Genomic DNA, 17,443 nt, shown 5'->3' with positions numbered 1-17,443 from the left:
CTGTTTACCATGATTTTAGCAGTTAATATCAACTCGCGTCCCCCTCAATAAACACTTCATCTCCTCCTGCATCCCACTACCCAAGTAACCCCTCCACCCAAAAAAAAAGAAAAATCTGTCTTCGGAGTTCTTTTACCTGTTTCCCCTCACTTTTGGCAGTTAGAATCTTCCAAAGTTTCATCTATTTCGTGTCATTACACTACACCTTACAATCCTGCTATCTGAAAAATCCCAAAAAGCAAAGAAAAATAAAATAAAAGAAATCCGTCCCTGGAGTTATTTGACCTGTTTTCCATCATTTGACTGTTAAAATCTCCCAAAGCTTCCTCCATTTCGTGTCTTATACACTACACCTAAGATCCATACATCGTCAAAATCAGCCCAAAAACATCCCAAACAAACTGCAACTCCATGACGGCGGCGGTGCTGGCTGTCTTACAAATGGTGGCATCACCGATCCTAAAGAAGCTCCTCGCTGATACTTCGACCTACCTTGGGGTCGACATGGCGCGTGAGCTCCATGACCTTGAAACCACCATCATGCCACAGTTCGAGCTGATGATTGAAGCAGCTGACAAGGGCAACAAAAGAACTAAGCTGGACAGATGGATCCAAGACCTCAAACAAGCCTTCTTCAAGGCAGAAGACTTGCTGGATGATCATGAGTACAGCCGCCTTGAGCGCAAATCAAAGAGCAGGAAGGATCCCTTGCCACCGCATTCCTCCACCGGCAGCACTATTCTGAAGCCTCTCCATGCTGTGTCCAATCGGTTGTCCAATCTGTCCTCCAACAATAGGAAGCTAATTCGCCAGCTGAATGAACTGAAGGCCATTCTGGCGAAAGGCAAGGAATTACGTGATCTTCTTTGCTTATCAGCTGGTAACACTGCAGAGGACCCTGTTGTACAAGCAGCCGTTGTTCCTCTGGTCACATCAATTCCACCTTCAAAAGTAATAGGTCGTGACAAGGATCGCGACAATATAATTGACCTTCTTACAAAGCCGGTTGGTGTTGAGGCTGATTCAGCTATACATTCGGGGTTGGCTATTGTTGGAGCAGGAGGCATGGGGAAATCCACCTTGGCACAATATGTTTACAATGATGAGAGGATAAAAAAACATTTTGATGCCAGGATGTGGGTGTGCATCTCACGCAGACTTGATGTCAAACGTCATACACGGGAGATTATTGAATCTGCGGTAAAAGGCGGATGCCCACATGTTGAGAATCTTGATACTCTCCAGTGCAAATTAAGGGACATATTGCAAGACTCACAGAAATTCCTGCTTGTCCTGGATGATGTCTGGTTTGGAAAATCTGACGAGGTGGAATGGGAGCAACTCCTGACTCCTTTAGTTTCTCAGCAGACTGGAAGCAAAGTTTTGATAACTTCTCGTTCGAATATACTTCCAGCTTCTCTTTACTGCAACAAGATTGTTCCATTGGAGAACATGGAAGATGCCAAGTTCTTGGCACTCTTCCAAAACCATGCCTTTTCTGGAGGAGAAATCGGAGAACATAGTTTGCGTCAGAAGCTAGAAGTGATTGCAGAGAAGCTTGCTACCAGATTGGGACGATCTCCTTTGGCAGCAAAAACTGTGGGTTTACAGCTCAGCAGGAAAAAGGATATCAGTTCATGGAAAGATGCTCTAAAGAAGGACAACTTAAGTGATCCCACGAAAGCTCTGTTGTGGAGTTATGATAAGTTAGATCCACGTCTGCAGAGGTGCTTTCTTTATTGCAGCTTATATCCAAAAGGCTATATATATGACATGAGGGAGGTGGTTCACCTGTGGATGGCAGAGGGATTTATTGATTCGTGCAACGAGAACAGAAGAGTGGAAGATACTGGAAATGATTGCTTCAGTGAGTTGGTCTCAGTTTCATTCTTTCAACCAATTGACCATAGATTACGTACATACTATGTTATGCATGATCTTATTCATGATTTGGCAGAGTCACTCTCTAAAGAGCACTGCTTCAGATTAGAAGATGACAAGGTGGCAGAAATACCATCTACTGTTCGACATTTATCTGTTCGTGTTGAGAGTATGGTACAGCATAAGCAAAGCATTTGCAAGCTACATTTGCGTACTATTATCTGCATTGACCCAGTTAAAGATGATGTAAGTGACGTTTTTAATCAGATATTGCGGAATTCCAAGTTGCGTGTACTATATCTGTCATTCTACAACAGTCGCAAGTTGCCAGAATCAATTGATGAGCTGAAGCATCTTAGGTATTTAAACATCATCTACACGTCAATTTCTGAATTGCCAAGATCATTATGTACTCTTTACCACTTACAGTTCCTTAAGTTCAGTGACAAAGTTGAAAGTTTGCCGGACAAACTATGCAATTTAAGTAAGCTGTGGTATCTTGAAGGGCACAATGTTAATCTAGCACATGATCCGTACAGGATTGGTCCGCCACAAATCCCAAACATAGGCAACCTAACTTTGCTCCAACAACTAAGTAATTTTTCTGTGCAAAAGCAGAAGGGATATGAGTTGTGGCAGCTGAGGGACATGAACGACCTTGGTGGCCTTTTAAATGTTACAAATCTTGAAAATGTCACTGCAAAGGATGAAGCTTTAGAGTTGAACCTACACCGTAAAACTCATCTTAAAAGCTTATGCCTTAACTGGAGTTATATGGATAACATAAATGTAGAGGACAGCTCACACTTAGAGATTCTGGAAGGTCTGACGCCACCGCCTCAACTTAAGGGCCTCACAATCAAAGGTTAAAGATCTGCAAAATATCCAGGTTGGTTTCTTGAGGATTCATATTTTGAGAACTTGGAAACCTTTGAGCTTCTTAATTGCACTGTGTTAGAAGGCCTACCAACCAATGCAGAACTCTTTGGGAATTGCTGCTCACTTCGCCTCTGGAATGTGCCAAACCTAAATATATTACCTTGTCTTCCAGAAGGTCTTAAAAGTTTATCAATTGCCAAGTGTCCACTGCTTATATTTGTTTCCAGCGATGAACCAGAACAGCATGATCAGTGGGAGAACATCATGAATATACACCAATTGGTATCAAACCTTCTTTTGATAACGCGTAAGGGTTCAGTACATGGTTCAGTATCAAAAACAAGTGACATAATAGCATCGGAACTTTCATCTCTGGAGCGGTTGATGGCATCAATGGATGCAGATATGTCACGTGTTGAAAACATTAGAAGTGTCATAGAAAGAGAGGAATTTGTGATAGAGGATAGCATCAGTGCATGGATATGTTGCCACAAGGAGAGGATGGGACTCATTTATGGAAGAAACATCAGGCTGCCTCTGGTTCCACCATCACAACTTAACAGACTTTTCCTTTCTTCATGCAGTATTACAGATGGGGCATTAGCTGTTTGCCTTAATGGTCTCACTTCACTGAGAAGTTTGCACTTAACTAAGATCATGACTTTGACTACAGTTCCGTCGCAAGAGGTCCTCCTACATTTGACAAAGTTAAGTTGGCTGAATATCAGTTCTTGCTGGTGTCTCAAGTCATTAGGGGGGTTACGAGCTGCTACCTCCCTTTCAGATGTCAGATTTCATTCCTGCCCTTCTCTAGACTTGGCACGTGGAGCAGATGAAATGCCATTATCTCTTACGAGGCTCACTATATACTGGTGTGTGGTTGGAGCTAACTTCTTCAGTAGTGGTCTGCCGCACCTGAGAGATCTTGAAATGGTTGGCTGCGGAAGCCTTGCATCCTTGTCAATCAGTCATTTGATCTCCCTTGCATCATTAGTACTAAAAGATCTCCCGGATCTGTGCTTTATTGAAGGACTGTCTTCCCTGCAACTTCACCGTGTATCTTTAGAAGGTGTCCCGAAGCTCAGCGCCAAGTGCATCTCACAGTTTCGGGTGCAGAAATCACTCAGTGTTAGCAGTCCTGTGATACTCAACCACATGCTCTCTACTAAAGGTTTTACAGCTCCAGAATTCCTCTGTCTAATTGATTGCAAGGAGCCATCCATTTCATTCGAAGAATCTGCAAATTTCTCATCCCTGAGAAAGCTGATATTACGTCAATGCGAAATGAGATCCCTGCCAGGAAATCTCAAGTGGCTGACAAGTCTGACACGACTTGGTATCTACGAGTGCCCCAACATATCATCTTTATCCGATCTGCCACCCTCCCTCCAACATATAATTGTTGAGGGTTGTGAGCGCTTGAAAGAGAGCTGTCAAGCACCTGATGGAGAAAGTTGGCCAAAGATTGCGGGTATCCGCTCGAAGGAAATCAGATGAACTATGGTTTCAGATTCCAGACTACAAATAAATGGGAAGGTAAATGTTCCACCAACGCCCTCAAAGAAAACCTTTTGTTGACATTATCTTATGCAATTTTGATCATTCAAATAGTTTATTCATTTCACTGTATCCCTCATTTATTTTAATTCGGATGCAGGCTGGGAGTAACGAAGTTTTGTTTTCCCAACAGAAGAAAAAAACAGTCTCAAGATCTGTCCCCTCCAGTGACCTCGTCTCCACTGCCTGCCTGTCAGAAGTCAAGTGTTGGATGTGTCAGCTCACTTACAATTCAACTCCCTCCGCACTGTGTGTCGCTGGTGCCGATCCATTGGTTCTTTTCTTCCTCGATTGCTGCGCGCATCATTCTTCCACTCTTGATGGCTCCACTACTGTGCGGACTGCTGAGACACGTGTGTTTAAATTTGAATCTTGTTCTATGTTGTTGTGTTTTGTTGTCCTGTGTTTGAGTGTTACTTTTGCTTTTGATTGGTGCTGCCCGTAAGTATTATTTCTTGTGTGCTGAGAAGTACTTCGATATCTCATGACTTCTGGAGGGCTAAGCTCCATATTTCAGTACAGTATTGTAGCTGAACTTCTGCAGTTTATGTTTGGAGTGTGCTGGATGTCTGATGTGAAGCAAATCTGAATACACTACCAGCAGTTACAAGCCCTCACAGCAGGCCTTAACTTCTCATAAAGTTATAGCAGTCACCATGTGAATCATTTGTTTTTGTGGCCATTCTGGAGACACGGAGTGTACGCCGTGTGCCATTGTTTCCCTCTAGAGTTCTCTCGGGTGTGATCTTGTTTGGGGACTATGGCGACTGCTAAAATTCCGTAGAACTAAGTGTAAATGAATTTCTTTTAGAGATGATGGTCAGGGTGCACTAAGTATTAATCTTGACAGCATGTGTTCTGGGATGAATTTAACCACAAGGGTCCAAGGCGCACAAGCAAATCCAGTAGTGTAGAAAACCACACCACAGTAGAAAATGTCTAACTCTGAAGTCTGAACTAGATCGGCTAGATGGATGCGGTTCAGTACCAGTTAGGGTGGCAGTAGAGCACCAGGCTGCGGGTCTACGCCGGAGCAGCTCCGCCGCGGCCGCGTACCCCGAGCTCCGGCGTGCGCCGTCTTGCGGCGCGGCTGCGACCAGGACCTGCAATCCAACAAAGCGAGCCCAAAATCAGGGAGATTAGGGAACTGGAGCAGACATCAATCCTCGCTCGTCGGCGACTCTGATGAGGAGGGCGACCTGTGCAAGCAACACACGATGCATTCGGAACCTGCAGCCGTGCCGCCACTCGCCGGAGACGGCCGCATCTTGTTCCACGAGAGCAGAGCAGCCCCAGCCGGCGAGCTGGGTGGCTTGCTGGGCGACGGCTACGCATCCACGACGGCGAGGACGAGCGGCTGGACGGCGACGGCGAAACCAGTCATCCCGGAGCGCCGGCCCGCTGGGTGTTCGGCATAATGCCACCACTCTAGTAACGCCTCTCGGTGCGCGCCGTCTCCCCCCTGCAAAGTGGCCGTGACGAATGGGTTAAAAAACAGATACTTCCTCCATTAAAAAAATACTTATCGAAGAAATAAATGCTAAAATAGGAAGTATCACCAAATATCCGCTAAACTCCACGGCACGACCAAATATTCAGTCCATTTAAACGTTTGATTAAGCAGGGATGAAATTCAAGCTAAATGTACATACAATTTAACAAAGTTTGATATATTTATAATTAAACGCACAAAATTTAACAAGTTCAAACTAAACATAAACTAAACTAGGCCAGGTCCGAGTGGTGACCTCCTTCGTCGTACGTGGCATCGTCCAATCCGCCGTCTGCCGTCGTCACGCCAGTGGCGGAACGCCGTCCATGCGTCGTGGCATCACGTCCGGCCTATGCAGCATGCTCACATCGCAGGCGCTCCGCCGCATCTTTTCCACCACCTTGCGCAGTTTGCGACAATTCCCCGCCCGGCAACTATGGCACCGGCCGCCCATACTGATCGTGTGCGACCGTTCAATGATCAGGTCGTGCATGCAAGTCAACTGCATCCGATCCAACCACGTGGTGCGTCAACGTTTCTTTTAAAACATATACCAATTACACCCAGCCTCTGCACCAACAAAATGTCACAAACGACATCCAGGATGCACACGGTCTTAAGGAAAAAAGGAAGAAAAAAAGGAAAAAAAAGGCCCTGCCACGGTAATCAACTCCTCGCAACAGCAACCAACAAAACTACCACCAAAGACAACATCCGGAATACAAAAAGGTTCTTCAAAGGCCACGCCTCCAAGGAGGGAAACAGTGCACAAGCGTCGTCGTCGTCCGATCGAAGATCTTAGGTTTTCACCCTCGAGAAAGTATGAGCTCTCAAAACAATTCCTTCAGCAAGGCCATTGCCAGACACAACCAATGAAGGTCATGACTTAGGTTTTCACCCTGAAAGTCAACACTCGACACTTGAGAAGCGCCACCAAACTTGAATTCCTCCAGTGCTACCGCCCCCACTTGCCAAGGCTGCTACTACAAATCATCAAACGCCAGGCTCATAGTTACCAAATCCAAATTGGATCACCGGGCCCCGTGAAGCAAAATCTTCAGCGCCTTGGAGGTCTCCGCCAACACTGGTCCTCCAATCTCAGCTACCATGACCTTCTCCACCACAATATAGACCATGGAAATCGAGATGCCGACATGTTCCATGGTTTCGATAACCAGCAGAGCTTCGCGCCGCACTATCATGAAGCCACGCAAGCGGATATGTGTGCGCACGACCGGATTCCATCCTATCCAGATATCCAGGAGCTTCATAAGCCAAACCGAGAAGATTTCTGGTAGAAGATCCGGAACACATCTGATGACCAGATCGAAGAGGAGCAGACACGTTGAACATTGCCCTGATGCGAGAAGAATGCTAGGACCACCACCACTAATCTGAAGACTCGCAAGCCCTCACGCCGCGAGTCATGACCCAGCATGAACGGAAGAAGAGGAGACGACAGCCCAGCTAGCAACTGCATGTCGTCGCCGGCGTGGCCAAGGCCACAACCTGCTTACCCCGCAGCACAAGCCTTGACTGGATCCCCATGGCCAGATTGGATCCATGGCCCAGATCGGATCCATAGCCTAGATCAAGACCCGACGATCCAGCTCGCACGCCGAAGACAGCGCTGCGGCGGCACACCACCTCCCCCTCGACGCCACTCCGCCTAGATCCTCAGGCACCGACCAAGACAATCGCGCCGTCCCATGCCCTGAAACAGCGCCCCACCTCCTCCCGTGTGATGCTGCCGAGGAAACACCTCCCCCGCCCACCGTCTTCGACGGGATGGGCGCCGCCACCGCCGCCGGCGTTGGCAACAGCGACGGCAGGGGACGCATATCATAGGGGACCCTAGAGAGATCGGTGGGGATGGCCTCCGGAGCCGCCCGGGAGGGGAGCGTCAACATTTTTTTACCCCCTATTATGCTTTATTATGCATTTGTTCCCTTGAATCACAAATTGTGTTTGTTCAAAATAAATAAATTCACATTTTAATCGTTACCGACAGTACGTGACCATACCAGTCCATTCATACAAGTGGAGACCACATGCTACCAATTATATGAAGAACGAAACATTGATGACGGGAAAATGGCGGGCGTGAAACACGCGTCCACGTCATTGATACAGAATGAAATTTAAATGCATAAAATAAAAATAGAATCAAACATCGCAGGTACATTATTTCCAGAACTCTTACATTTACATAAAAATTCTGTTAATTACATCTCCGAAGAGAAAACCCCTGATTAAGAATTCCAACATATCTATTACATAGGATTGCATCACATTCCTATTACAACATTCTACAAGAGAGATCCTCCTCGCGGTCGACGACGAACTCCTGCTTGGTGAGCTTGAAGTTTGGTTCCATGCAAGTACTCCTCTATGATTTTATGTGTGATGTTTGGGAATATATTTCCTAGCATGCAACCATTTTTGTGTGTTCAACCTCATTTATATGCGGAATGCAGGTTGATTTTGGCAAGGCATAGTTTTATCCTACATTTGGCACATAGGATATGGGTATGTATTTTCCTTTAGGATTTTTATATGACCTCTTTGGTTTTGGTGGCATATATATATGTGACATGCCAATTTTAATAAGTTTTGCATCATCACATTACTACTATCGCCGCGCGACACCGATGTGGAGCCCGTGTGTAGCGTAACGGATTGAAGCTTTCTGACACAATCTTGATGCTTTTTTATGGTGCATGTGATATGTGCCATATTTTGTTGACTCTGAGTCCGCCCAGTATCGAGCCTGACCTGAGTGGAGTTTGCTTATCATATTTTGTTTGTTTAAAGCCTATCTGGGCTACATGGAATATCCCTTATCATGTATTTTGCATGAATTTTGTATGCATATGTGGATGTGGAGTGAACCTATTTTTATTAAGTTCTTCTTTACCTGTATTACTACTAACACCGCGTAGCACTAATATAATGCCCGCGTGCAGCGTAACCAAGTAAAGGTTTGTGGAGCAGTTATGGCGTTGCATGATCATATGACATATATAATTTTTTGTTTATGTTTGTACCTTACATGGTATTAGCACTAAGTCCACATAGCGTCATTTCATTGGCGCTCGTGTGTAGCAGAACCCACGTAAAGTAAGTTTGTGATCCATTTGTGATGATGCTAATAGTTTAGGCTCTTATAGCATTGGAGCATTTCATGACATATTTTATTTGACTTTGGCCAAAACATGTGGCCCGAATGTTTTGTTTAATTTTCTCTCACTTGTATTACTACTAACACCGCGTAGCATGAAGACAATGCCCGCGTGTAGCGTAACCAGGTAAGCTTGGTTTTTATGATGCAACATGTTTTATAATTCATATTGCATGATTTTGGTCTTTGCGTGTGTGGCTGAACGCATTTTTAATTAAGTTTTTCCTTGCTTGTATTACTACTAACACCGAGTAGCATTAAGATAATGCCCTCGTGTAGCGTAACCAAGTGAAGGTTTGTATTTTATGCTCTTGTTTGTATTACAACTTACGTGACACATAATGCCCGTAGCGCAACCAAACAAAAGATTATCATGAGTTCAGCTTAGCGCGCTCGTAATTTCATTCCAACTTAGTCATATCCATTTTTTTTATGATGACCAAGTTAAGGCATTTTTTTATATGAGGTTTTCGCACCTATGACACTCTCTTGTTTTGTATCCATGTATAGAGACCAAACAAAGGAACGCGGTGTTCATGTTGGCTTGTATCGCTAAAGGGACCGAACCAAGACGGAGATCAATGGGACGAAGTGCACGCAACATTTAAAGGAACCGTGCTTACAAGAACCATGCATGCTCCTTGACTCGTACCGCGATGGCCGAGCCGAAGGCGAAAGTTTGGGGTAGATATAACATGCTCCTTGGTTTGTACCGCGATGGCCGAACCAAGGACAAAAATTTGGGATGGATGCAACATGCTCTTTAGACTGTACCATAATGGCCAAACCAAAGACAAAATTTTGAGATAAATTAAACCATGCACCTTAGTCTGTACCGCAATGGCCGGACTAAGGGCGAGAATTTTGGGGAGATGAAACATACACCTTAGTCTGTACCGCAATGGCCGGACTAAGGGCAAGAATTTTGGGTAGATGAAATATGCTCCTTGATTCGTACCGCGATGGCCGAACCAAGAACAAGAATTTTCGGAAGATGAAACATGCCCCTTGATTTGTACCGTGATGGCCGGACCAAGGGTTAAAGATTTAGGAGAAGAAGAAGAAAAAAAGCTCCCTGGCCTGTACCACAATGGCCAAACCAGGGGCTAGAAGAGAGCCATTGAATCTCACCTTCAAACCAACAGGACGCAGCACGCCTACCTCCTCCTCTTTTCTTTGTGAGTTTGTATGTGTGTGTGATTTTTAGCAAAGGAAAGAAAATGAACTGCAGGCCGACCGACCAAATGAGAGACCAACCCCTGAGCAAACGAGCATGGGGGTATTTATAGGGGCGGGCGAGCAGATGAAGCTCTCCCAGGACGCGCGCCCACGTTTGATCGATCGTGGGATCGTGGGAATGGTGGGAGTGGGAGTGGGCTGCTCTTTTCTTTTTTTATTTGTTTAATCACTAATTATCCGGCAATGTCCCATCAGTCAATATGGGCTTAATTAGGCCACCATCTGTCAACGTGTGGACTGCTGCTCTAATCCATTTGCTTGTATGGCTTATGGATGATGAGGCAACTCTTGTGCATGCGTAGCCATTTTATAAAACTGGGCTAGGCCTGATTCTAGTAATTCATTAAGGCTAATTTTCTTAAGTGGCATGACAACGTACGGGTCTCTTGACATGCATGCCTAGCTATGTCACGTACGCACACCTCATGCATGTATGTATGCAATCCAATGGATCTTTTTTTTTTGCAGCGGATCGCTCTTATTATTAGCTATCTTTATCAAATTTATTTTGTGTGCATTCATTAAGATACGACGATATTTTGATGGAGGAACATATTGCACGATGCTTCGACAATATTGGTGTCGTCTTTAACGGTGAAATTTTAGATCAATATCCGTCGGCGACGATGCGCGTACATACAGGACAGACAGAACTTGATGAATATTTATTTATTTTCTCATATTTTATAATTTCTGGTTTAATGTGTGCATTATCAACGTTCGAACATATAATATGCTTATTTTTGTCGATTGTCCACCGAGCGATTGATTATATTTTATTAACTGATTCTTTTCATCATAAAACAGATTTCTGTCGTTTTGCATTTATATTTTATGTGGTTTATGCATTTTATTTTATCTTGGTCAAAATTCATGTCAACAGATGCCCCTCGAGGTCTGGGTTCGATGATTTTTTTTACTCGGACCCAGAGCTCGAAACTTGACAATCTATTTTGTGCTTACAATATTTCTGTACGTGGCTCATGATTTGTTTTAGTATTCTTTTTCAGCATCTGATTTTGTATTCAAATGCATCCCAGCTATACGTGGATGTGCAGTTTTTTTTGTCTACACTGTGCATTTTTTATATTATAACTTAGGCTCGGAACTCTTTCTTTTCGGAGCGCACGACTTAACATTGGGAGTTTAAACTCATGAAGATTGGATCAAATTTAACATTTTTGAAACATGCTTATAGTTAAGCTCATATAGCATTGAGCATTTTTATGTGTGTTCAAAGTTTCAGACGACGCTTGTAGTTTAGGCTCATATAGCATTGGAGCATTATATCTCTTTCGCTCCATACATGGCTACTAGTTTATACTCGTATATCCTGGGAGCTTATATTCTCCATATGAAGGATACACATATCATGCTTTTGTAGTCATGCTGCCACGAATCATGCTTTGCGTAACATCAAAGTATTTTCTGTCGATGTGTTTGCATGGTGCCAATAATTTATGTTGGAGTATGTTTTTTGTTCATTTTTGTTGTAACTCTGACTGTTTGTAGTCTTGGGTCCTTCAATGGAATGATTTTGATGAGCAACTTTTTCTTCATGGTTTCCTATGTTGGTGGCTTTGAGGGCCAAGTCGTCAAAAGTGATTCGTCACACCCCTTGTAAGTGCCAACATACTTGGTAGGAGACTATCTGCAGACATCCATATTGTGCCAACCTCAATGAATTGTTCTTCACACTGAGGCTTAAATTCTCCACCTAATAATAACTTAGAAAACAATATTGTTCAACTTTTTCTTTGTAGAGGCCAATTTGGGGAAACATGCGATTTTTTTTACAAAATATCCAAGAAGGATATCTTGCATTTTTTTCGAGTCCTGATCGAACATGGTTGTAATTTTTTTTTGTACCAAGGACACAATTAGTCCCGATGAAATTTGAACAATTGTCGGAAGAATATAGCTTTTGCTACGTGTCGAATCTTGGTACGCAACAACTATATGAGCTATATGTTAACATTCGATTGGAAAAGGGGTCAACCCACCATATGGAGGGTATGGTTTGACATACCTTGGCCAGTTGGCATGCCCTGTCTCCATATATTGAGCCTTAGCTTGCTGGGAAATCACCTATTTTATTATCTCAAGAGTGACACAAGAAGATACATAACTTTCTTTGCTTGAGGATGTGTTATTTATTTCCAAGGTATGCAGATTCTTCCTAGTTTTAATGGAAGAAAACATTTAATTGAGATAACTGCTCCTCAACAGAAGTCACTCCTCAACCCGCATAATTTGTTCTGGATGAAAATTGGCATAACCATATGTAACCTGAAGGTCGCTGGGTTTGATGTCTGGTTGCACTAGAATGCACTCTTAGCATTCTATACCACATGAAAGATCATGGTATGACCTCATCCACAACTTTTTCGTTGAGAAATTCGGAAGCATGTGCGTTGACATATATATGATTATTTTTGACAAATCTTGATGGGTTTGCCCCCAGTATTTAGGATATGGAAAGATTGGATTTATCGCCAACCTGTTGGGTGGATTTTTTTGGCACTGGATATTGAGTGTGCATTTTCCTTATGCGCCATTGGATATATGCTTCACATGTAGCATCCTTGGATGATGGTGCCCTTGTCCCAATGCTCTTGATTTACTACCATATTTTAATGGTATACCTTTTTGTATGTATTTGTCAAGTTGATCATATTTATTGACTATTATTTTTGTTAATTCACGCCACCCTTGTTTTTTTGAAAAGATGATGCTATTAGTTTGGTTTCTCGCAAGACTCATGAAAGAGTGGGATTTTTTTTATACAGAGAATATCCATGCTTATACTTTGATCTTGTTAAGCATTAGAGAGTTATTTCAATGACCTAGCTTGTGTTGATATGGGATTGGATCATATGTCTGAAATTGATTGCTCTTTGACTTACTACAATTTCACAGAAGATATTGTTTGTTCTTAACATATTTCCGTTCAAAAGAAACAAAGGAGCGTAATTGATCCTTTTTCTGTTTTGGTGGTACTCCCGAGTGGGCTTTAGCCACTTGATTATAAGTGCTTCTGCCATTTTCCAAAAACACTTCTGAAATTTGGATCAATCATTATGTAGGCTGACAATACCGTGATTTTTTATGCAGACTTGCATTTCCAGTTTGAGCCAGTGAGGCAAGTTTTGGTGAAATATGATTGATCTTGCACCTTTTGCTCGAGTGAACAATGTATGCTCACAGTTTTGTCTCTTGCAGCATTGGACACTAGTAGAAAAAGAGGCTTCCGTCCAGCCTCATTAGTCGCGAAACTGTAGGAACCGCGACTAATGAAGTCTTTGGTCGCGGTTCGGCAGATGAACCGCGACCAAATGCCTGGGCCCAGGGCGCTCGCGGGCTTTAGTCGCGGTTGGCAAGGCCAACCGCGACTAAAGGTGCCCAAAGGCCTTTAGTCGCGGTTGGCCTGGCCAACCGCGACTAAAGCTCGCGGGCTTTAGTCGCGGTTTGCCAGGCCAACCGCGACTAAAGGTGCGCAAAGGCCTTTAGTCGCGGTTGGCCAGGCCAACCGCGACTAAAGCTCCTCCCCTATATATACCAGTTCAGCACGCTCACTTAGCCATTTGGTGCCACTTCTCTTCACAAGCTTCACAAGGGGGTGTAGGTTTGCTTTTGGTTCCTCTTATGCACACAAGGTGTTTGATGAAATGCCCTAAGAGGGTGAAACAAACATGATATGAAGTGTTGGAGCCACACTTGAGGTTCCTCATTTATTTTTTCCTCCTCGATCGCGGTTAGCAACTTGAACCTTTCATGCATGTGTGTCATTGATAAAATATGCATGTGTGCAGTTCATTTTTTAATTTATATTGTTTGTAGCTAGTTAGTTTAACAAATGCATGATGGTTAATTATATATTTTATATTATAATAATGCAGATGAATCGGCAATGGATGTACGGTAACCGACTCTCCGGCGAGTTCACTACGGGTTTGAAAGATTTCCTCGTAGTGGCTAATGCGAACAAGCAGGGGGGTTTTGTTATCTGTCCATGTGTTATCTGTAAGAATCAGAAGGGTTACTCTTCCTCAAGAGATGTTCACATGCATCTGCTTCGGCACGGTTTCATGCCAAGCTATAATTGTTGGACCAAGCATGGAGAAAGAGGGGTTATAATGGAAGAAGATGAAGAAGGGGATGATTTCATCGATGAAAGCTATCTTGCTCATTTCGGTGATACTTTCATGGAGGATGCTGAAGGTGAAGGGGAAGGTGAAGAAGAGGCACGTGATGATCCCGTTGATGATCTTGGTCGGACCATTGCTGATGCACGGAGACGCTGCGAAACTGAAAAGGAGAGGGAGAATTTGGATCGCATGTTAGAGGTTCACAGAAAGGCGCTGTACCCCGGATGCGATGATGGTCTGAAAAAGCTGGGCTGCACACTGGATTTGCTGAAATGGAAGGCAGAGGCAGGTGTAGCTGACTCGGCATTTGAAAATTTGCTGAAAATGTTGAAGAATATGTTTCCAAAGGATAACGAGTTGCCCGCCAGTACGTACGAAGCAAAGAAGGTTGTCTGCCCTCTAGGTTTAGAGGTTCTGAAGATACATGCATGCATCAACGACTGCATCCTCTATCGCGGTGAATACGAGAATTTGAATGAATGCCCGGTATGCACTGCATTGCGTTATAAGATCAGAGGCGATGACCCTGGTGACGATGTTGAGGGCCAGAAACCCAGGAAGAGGGTTCCCGCCAAGGTGATGTGGTATGCTCCTATAATACCATGGTTGAAACGTCTGTTCAGGAACAAAGAGCATGCCAAGTTGTTGCGATGGCACAAAGAGGACCGTAAGTCGGACGGGAGTTGAGACACACCGCAGATGGAACGCAATGGAGAAAGATCGACAGATGGTTCAAAGATTTTGCAGCTGACGCAAGGAACATAAGATTTGCTCTAAGTACGGATGGCATGAATCCTTTTGGCGAGCAGAGCTCCAGCCATAGCACCTGGCCCGTGACTCTATGCATCTACAACCTTCCTCCTTGGTTGTGCATGAAGCGGAAGTTCATTATGATGCCAGTGCTCATCCAAGGTCCGAAGCAACCCGGCAACGACATCGATGTGTACCTAAGGCCATTAGTTGATGAACTTTTACAGCTGTGGGGTGGTGTCCGTGTGTGGGATGAGCACAAACAAGAGGAATTTGACCTACGAGCGTTGCTTTTCGTAACCATCAACGATTGGCCTGCTCTTAGTAACCTTTCGGGACTGTCAAATAAGGGATACAATGCATGCACGCACTGCTTACATGAGACTGAAAATGTTCGAGTAGCCATTGTGAAGCTATGTGCATTCCTCAATGCAATCTCTCAGAAGGTAATCAATCCAGAAGTTCTACCACGGTTACAGAACGATGTGATCCAATGTCTTGTCAGTTTCGAGTTGGTGTTCCCGCCATCCTTCTTCAATATTATGACGCACCTCCTGGTTCACCTAGTCGAAGAGATTTTCGTTCTCGGTCCTGTATTTCTACACAATATGTTCCCCTTCGAGAGGTTCATGGGAGTATTAAAGAAATATGTTCGTAACCGTGCTAGGCCAGAAGGAAGCATCGCCAAGGGCTATGGAAATGAGGAGGTAATTGAGTTTTGTGTTGACTTTGTTCCTGACCTTAAGCCGATTGGTCTTCCTCGATCGCGGCACGAGGGGAGACTAAGTGGAAAAGGCACGATCGGAAGGAAATCAACGATATGTATGGACGGCCATTCTCTGACCGAAGCACACCACACTGTACTGACCAATTCCAGCTTGGTGGCTCCGTACTTTGAGAAACACAAGAATATTTTACGCTCGGACAACCCGGGGAAGCCTGAATCCTGGATTAGGAAGGCCCACATGGAGACTTTCGGCAGTTGGTTGAGAAAACATTTAATGAATGACAATGATGTTGTAGATCAGCTGTACATGTTGGCCAAGACACCATCTTCGACTATAACGACTTTCCAAGGGTACGAGATAAATGGGAATACATTTTACGCGATCGCCCAAGATAAAAAGAGCACCAACCAAAACAGTGGTGTCCGCTTTGATGCAGCAACCGAGAATGGGCAAAAGGTCACATATTATGGTTACATAGAGGAGATATGGGAACTTGACTATGGACCCTCCTTTAAGGTCCCTTTGTTCCGGTGCAAATGGTTCAAGCTAACAGGAGGTGGGGTAAAGGTGGACCAGCAATACGGAATGACAATGGTGGATTTCAACAATCTTGGTTACCTTGACGAACCATTCGTCCTAGCGAAAGATGTCGCTCAGGTTTTCTATGTGAAGGACATGAGTAGCAAACCGAGGAAACGGAAAGATAAGAAAACGATCAGTGCATCATGCGATGATCCAAAGCGCCACATTGTTCTTTCAGGGAAAAGAAACATCGTGGGAGTGGAGGACAAGACAGACATGTCAGAAGATTATAATATGTTTGCTGAAATTCCGCCCTTCAAAGTGAACACCGACCCAAGCATTAAGTTAAATGATGAGGATGCTCCATGGATACGGCACAATCGTAAGCAAGCAGGGACACAAGGGAAGAAATGATGTGTATCAATTTATTGTATCAAACCTTTTGTCAAACCTTCAAGGGGTTTTAAAATGAATTAGTTTTATTTTTCTGATTTTTTTGATATATAATTGTATTTTTAAGATTTTAAAATGAATTAGTTTTATTTTTCTGATTTTAAAAGGAAAAAGGAAGAAGCAGAAAGAAGGAAAAAGGAAGAAAAAAACAGAAGAAAAAAACAGAAGAAAAAAGGAAAAACAGAAGAAAAAAACAAACAGAAGAAAAACATAAAAAAACAGAAGAAAAAAACAGAAGAAAAAAGAAAAAAGGAAAAAAGGAAAAAAAAATGCCACCTACTGGGCCACCACGGCCTGAATACGACTAGAAACCCATTAAAGGGCCAGGATTCAGGCCCGCAGAAGGCCCAGTAGGCCCACATGCACATAGTGATAGAATAGGCCCGTAAGCCTGCATTTGAGAGGAGCTCGAAGTGGTGAGCGCAGCCGCGCTTATAAACCACTGTCGAAGCCTCTCGGCTAGCGAGGTGGGACTAAACATCCCACCGCACCGCGCCAGTTCTAGCACAGACCTTTAGTCGCGGTTGGGGAGGCGGACCGCGACTAAAGGGTACCTTTAGTCGCGGTCCGCCTCTCCAACCGCGACTAAAGGGTCTTTCTGCGCGGGAACGGA

At 44.0% G+C, this 17,443-nt stretch overlaps 1 protein-coding gene across 2 annotated transcripts; it reads left to right on the top strand.

The window, feature by feature from the left end:
* The first annotated feature begins 20 nt into the window (after positions 1 to 20).
* LOC119349413 (putative disease resistance protein At3g14460) lies at positions 21 to 4,921 on the top strand. 2 transcript variants are annotated; one of them, XM_037617445.1, is made up of 3 exons: positions 21 to 1,867; positions 1,958 to 4,296; positions 4,418 to 4,921. In XM_037617445.1, exons 1-2 carry the CDS (start codon positions 412 to 414, stop codon positions 2,749 to 2,751), a joined length of 2,250 nt encoding a protein of 749 aa, XP_037473342.1. In that variant the 5' UTR covers positions 21 to 411; the 3' UTR covers positions 2,752 to 4,296; positions 4,418 to 4,921. The 2 variants fall into 2 exon arrangements, with proteins under 2 accessions (XP_037473342.1, XP_037473341.1); XM_037617444.1 differs by having other exon boundaries at positions 21 to 4,296.
* The last annotated feature ends 12,522 nt before the right edge of the window (positions 4,922 to 17,443 follow it).

The sequence above is a fragment of the Triticum dicoccoides genome, chromosome 1B, assembly GCF_002162155.2.
Source record: "Triticum dicoccoides isolate Atlit2015 ecotype Zavitan chromosome 1B, WEW_v2.0, whole genome shotgun sequence".
Taxonomy (NCBI): Eukaryota; Viridiplantae; Streptophyta; class Magnoliopsida; order Poales; family Poaceae; genus Triticum; species Triticum dicoccoides.
The sequence above is the reverse complement of the archived record's forward strand: the minus strand, read 5'-3'. Positions and strand labels throughout refer to the sequence as shown.

Coding starts and splice junctions, on each gene's coding strand:
- LOC119349413 (XM_037617444.1), top strand. CDS start 412: ATGACGGCGGCGGTGCTGGCTGTCTTACAAATGGTGGCATCACCGATC.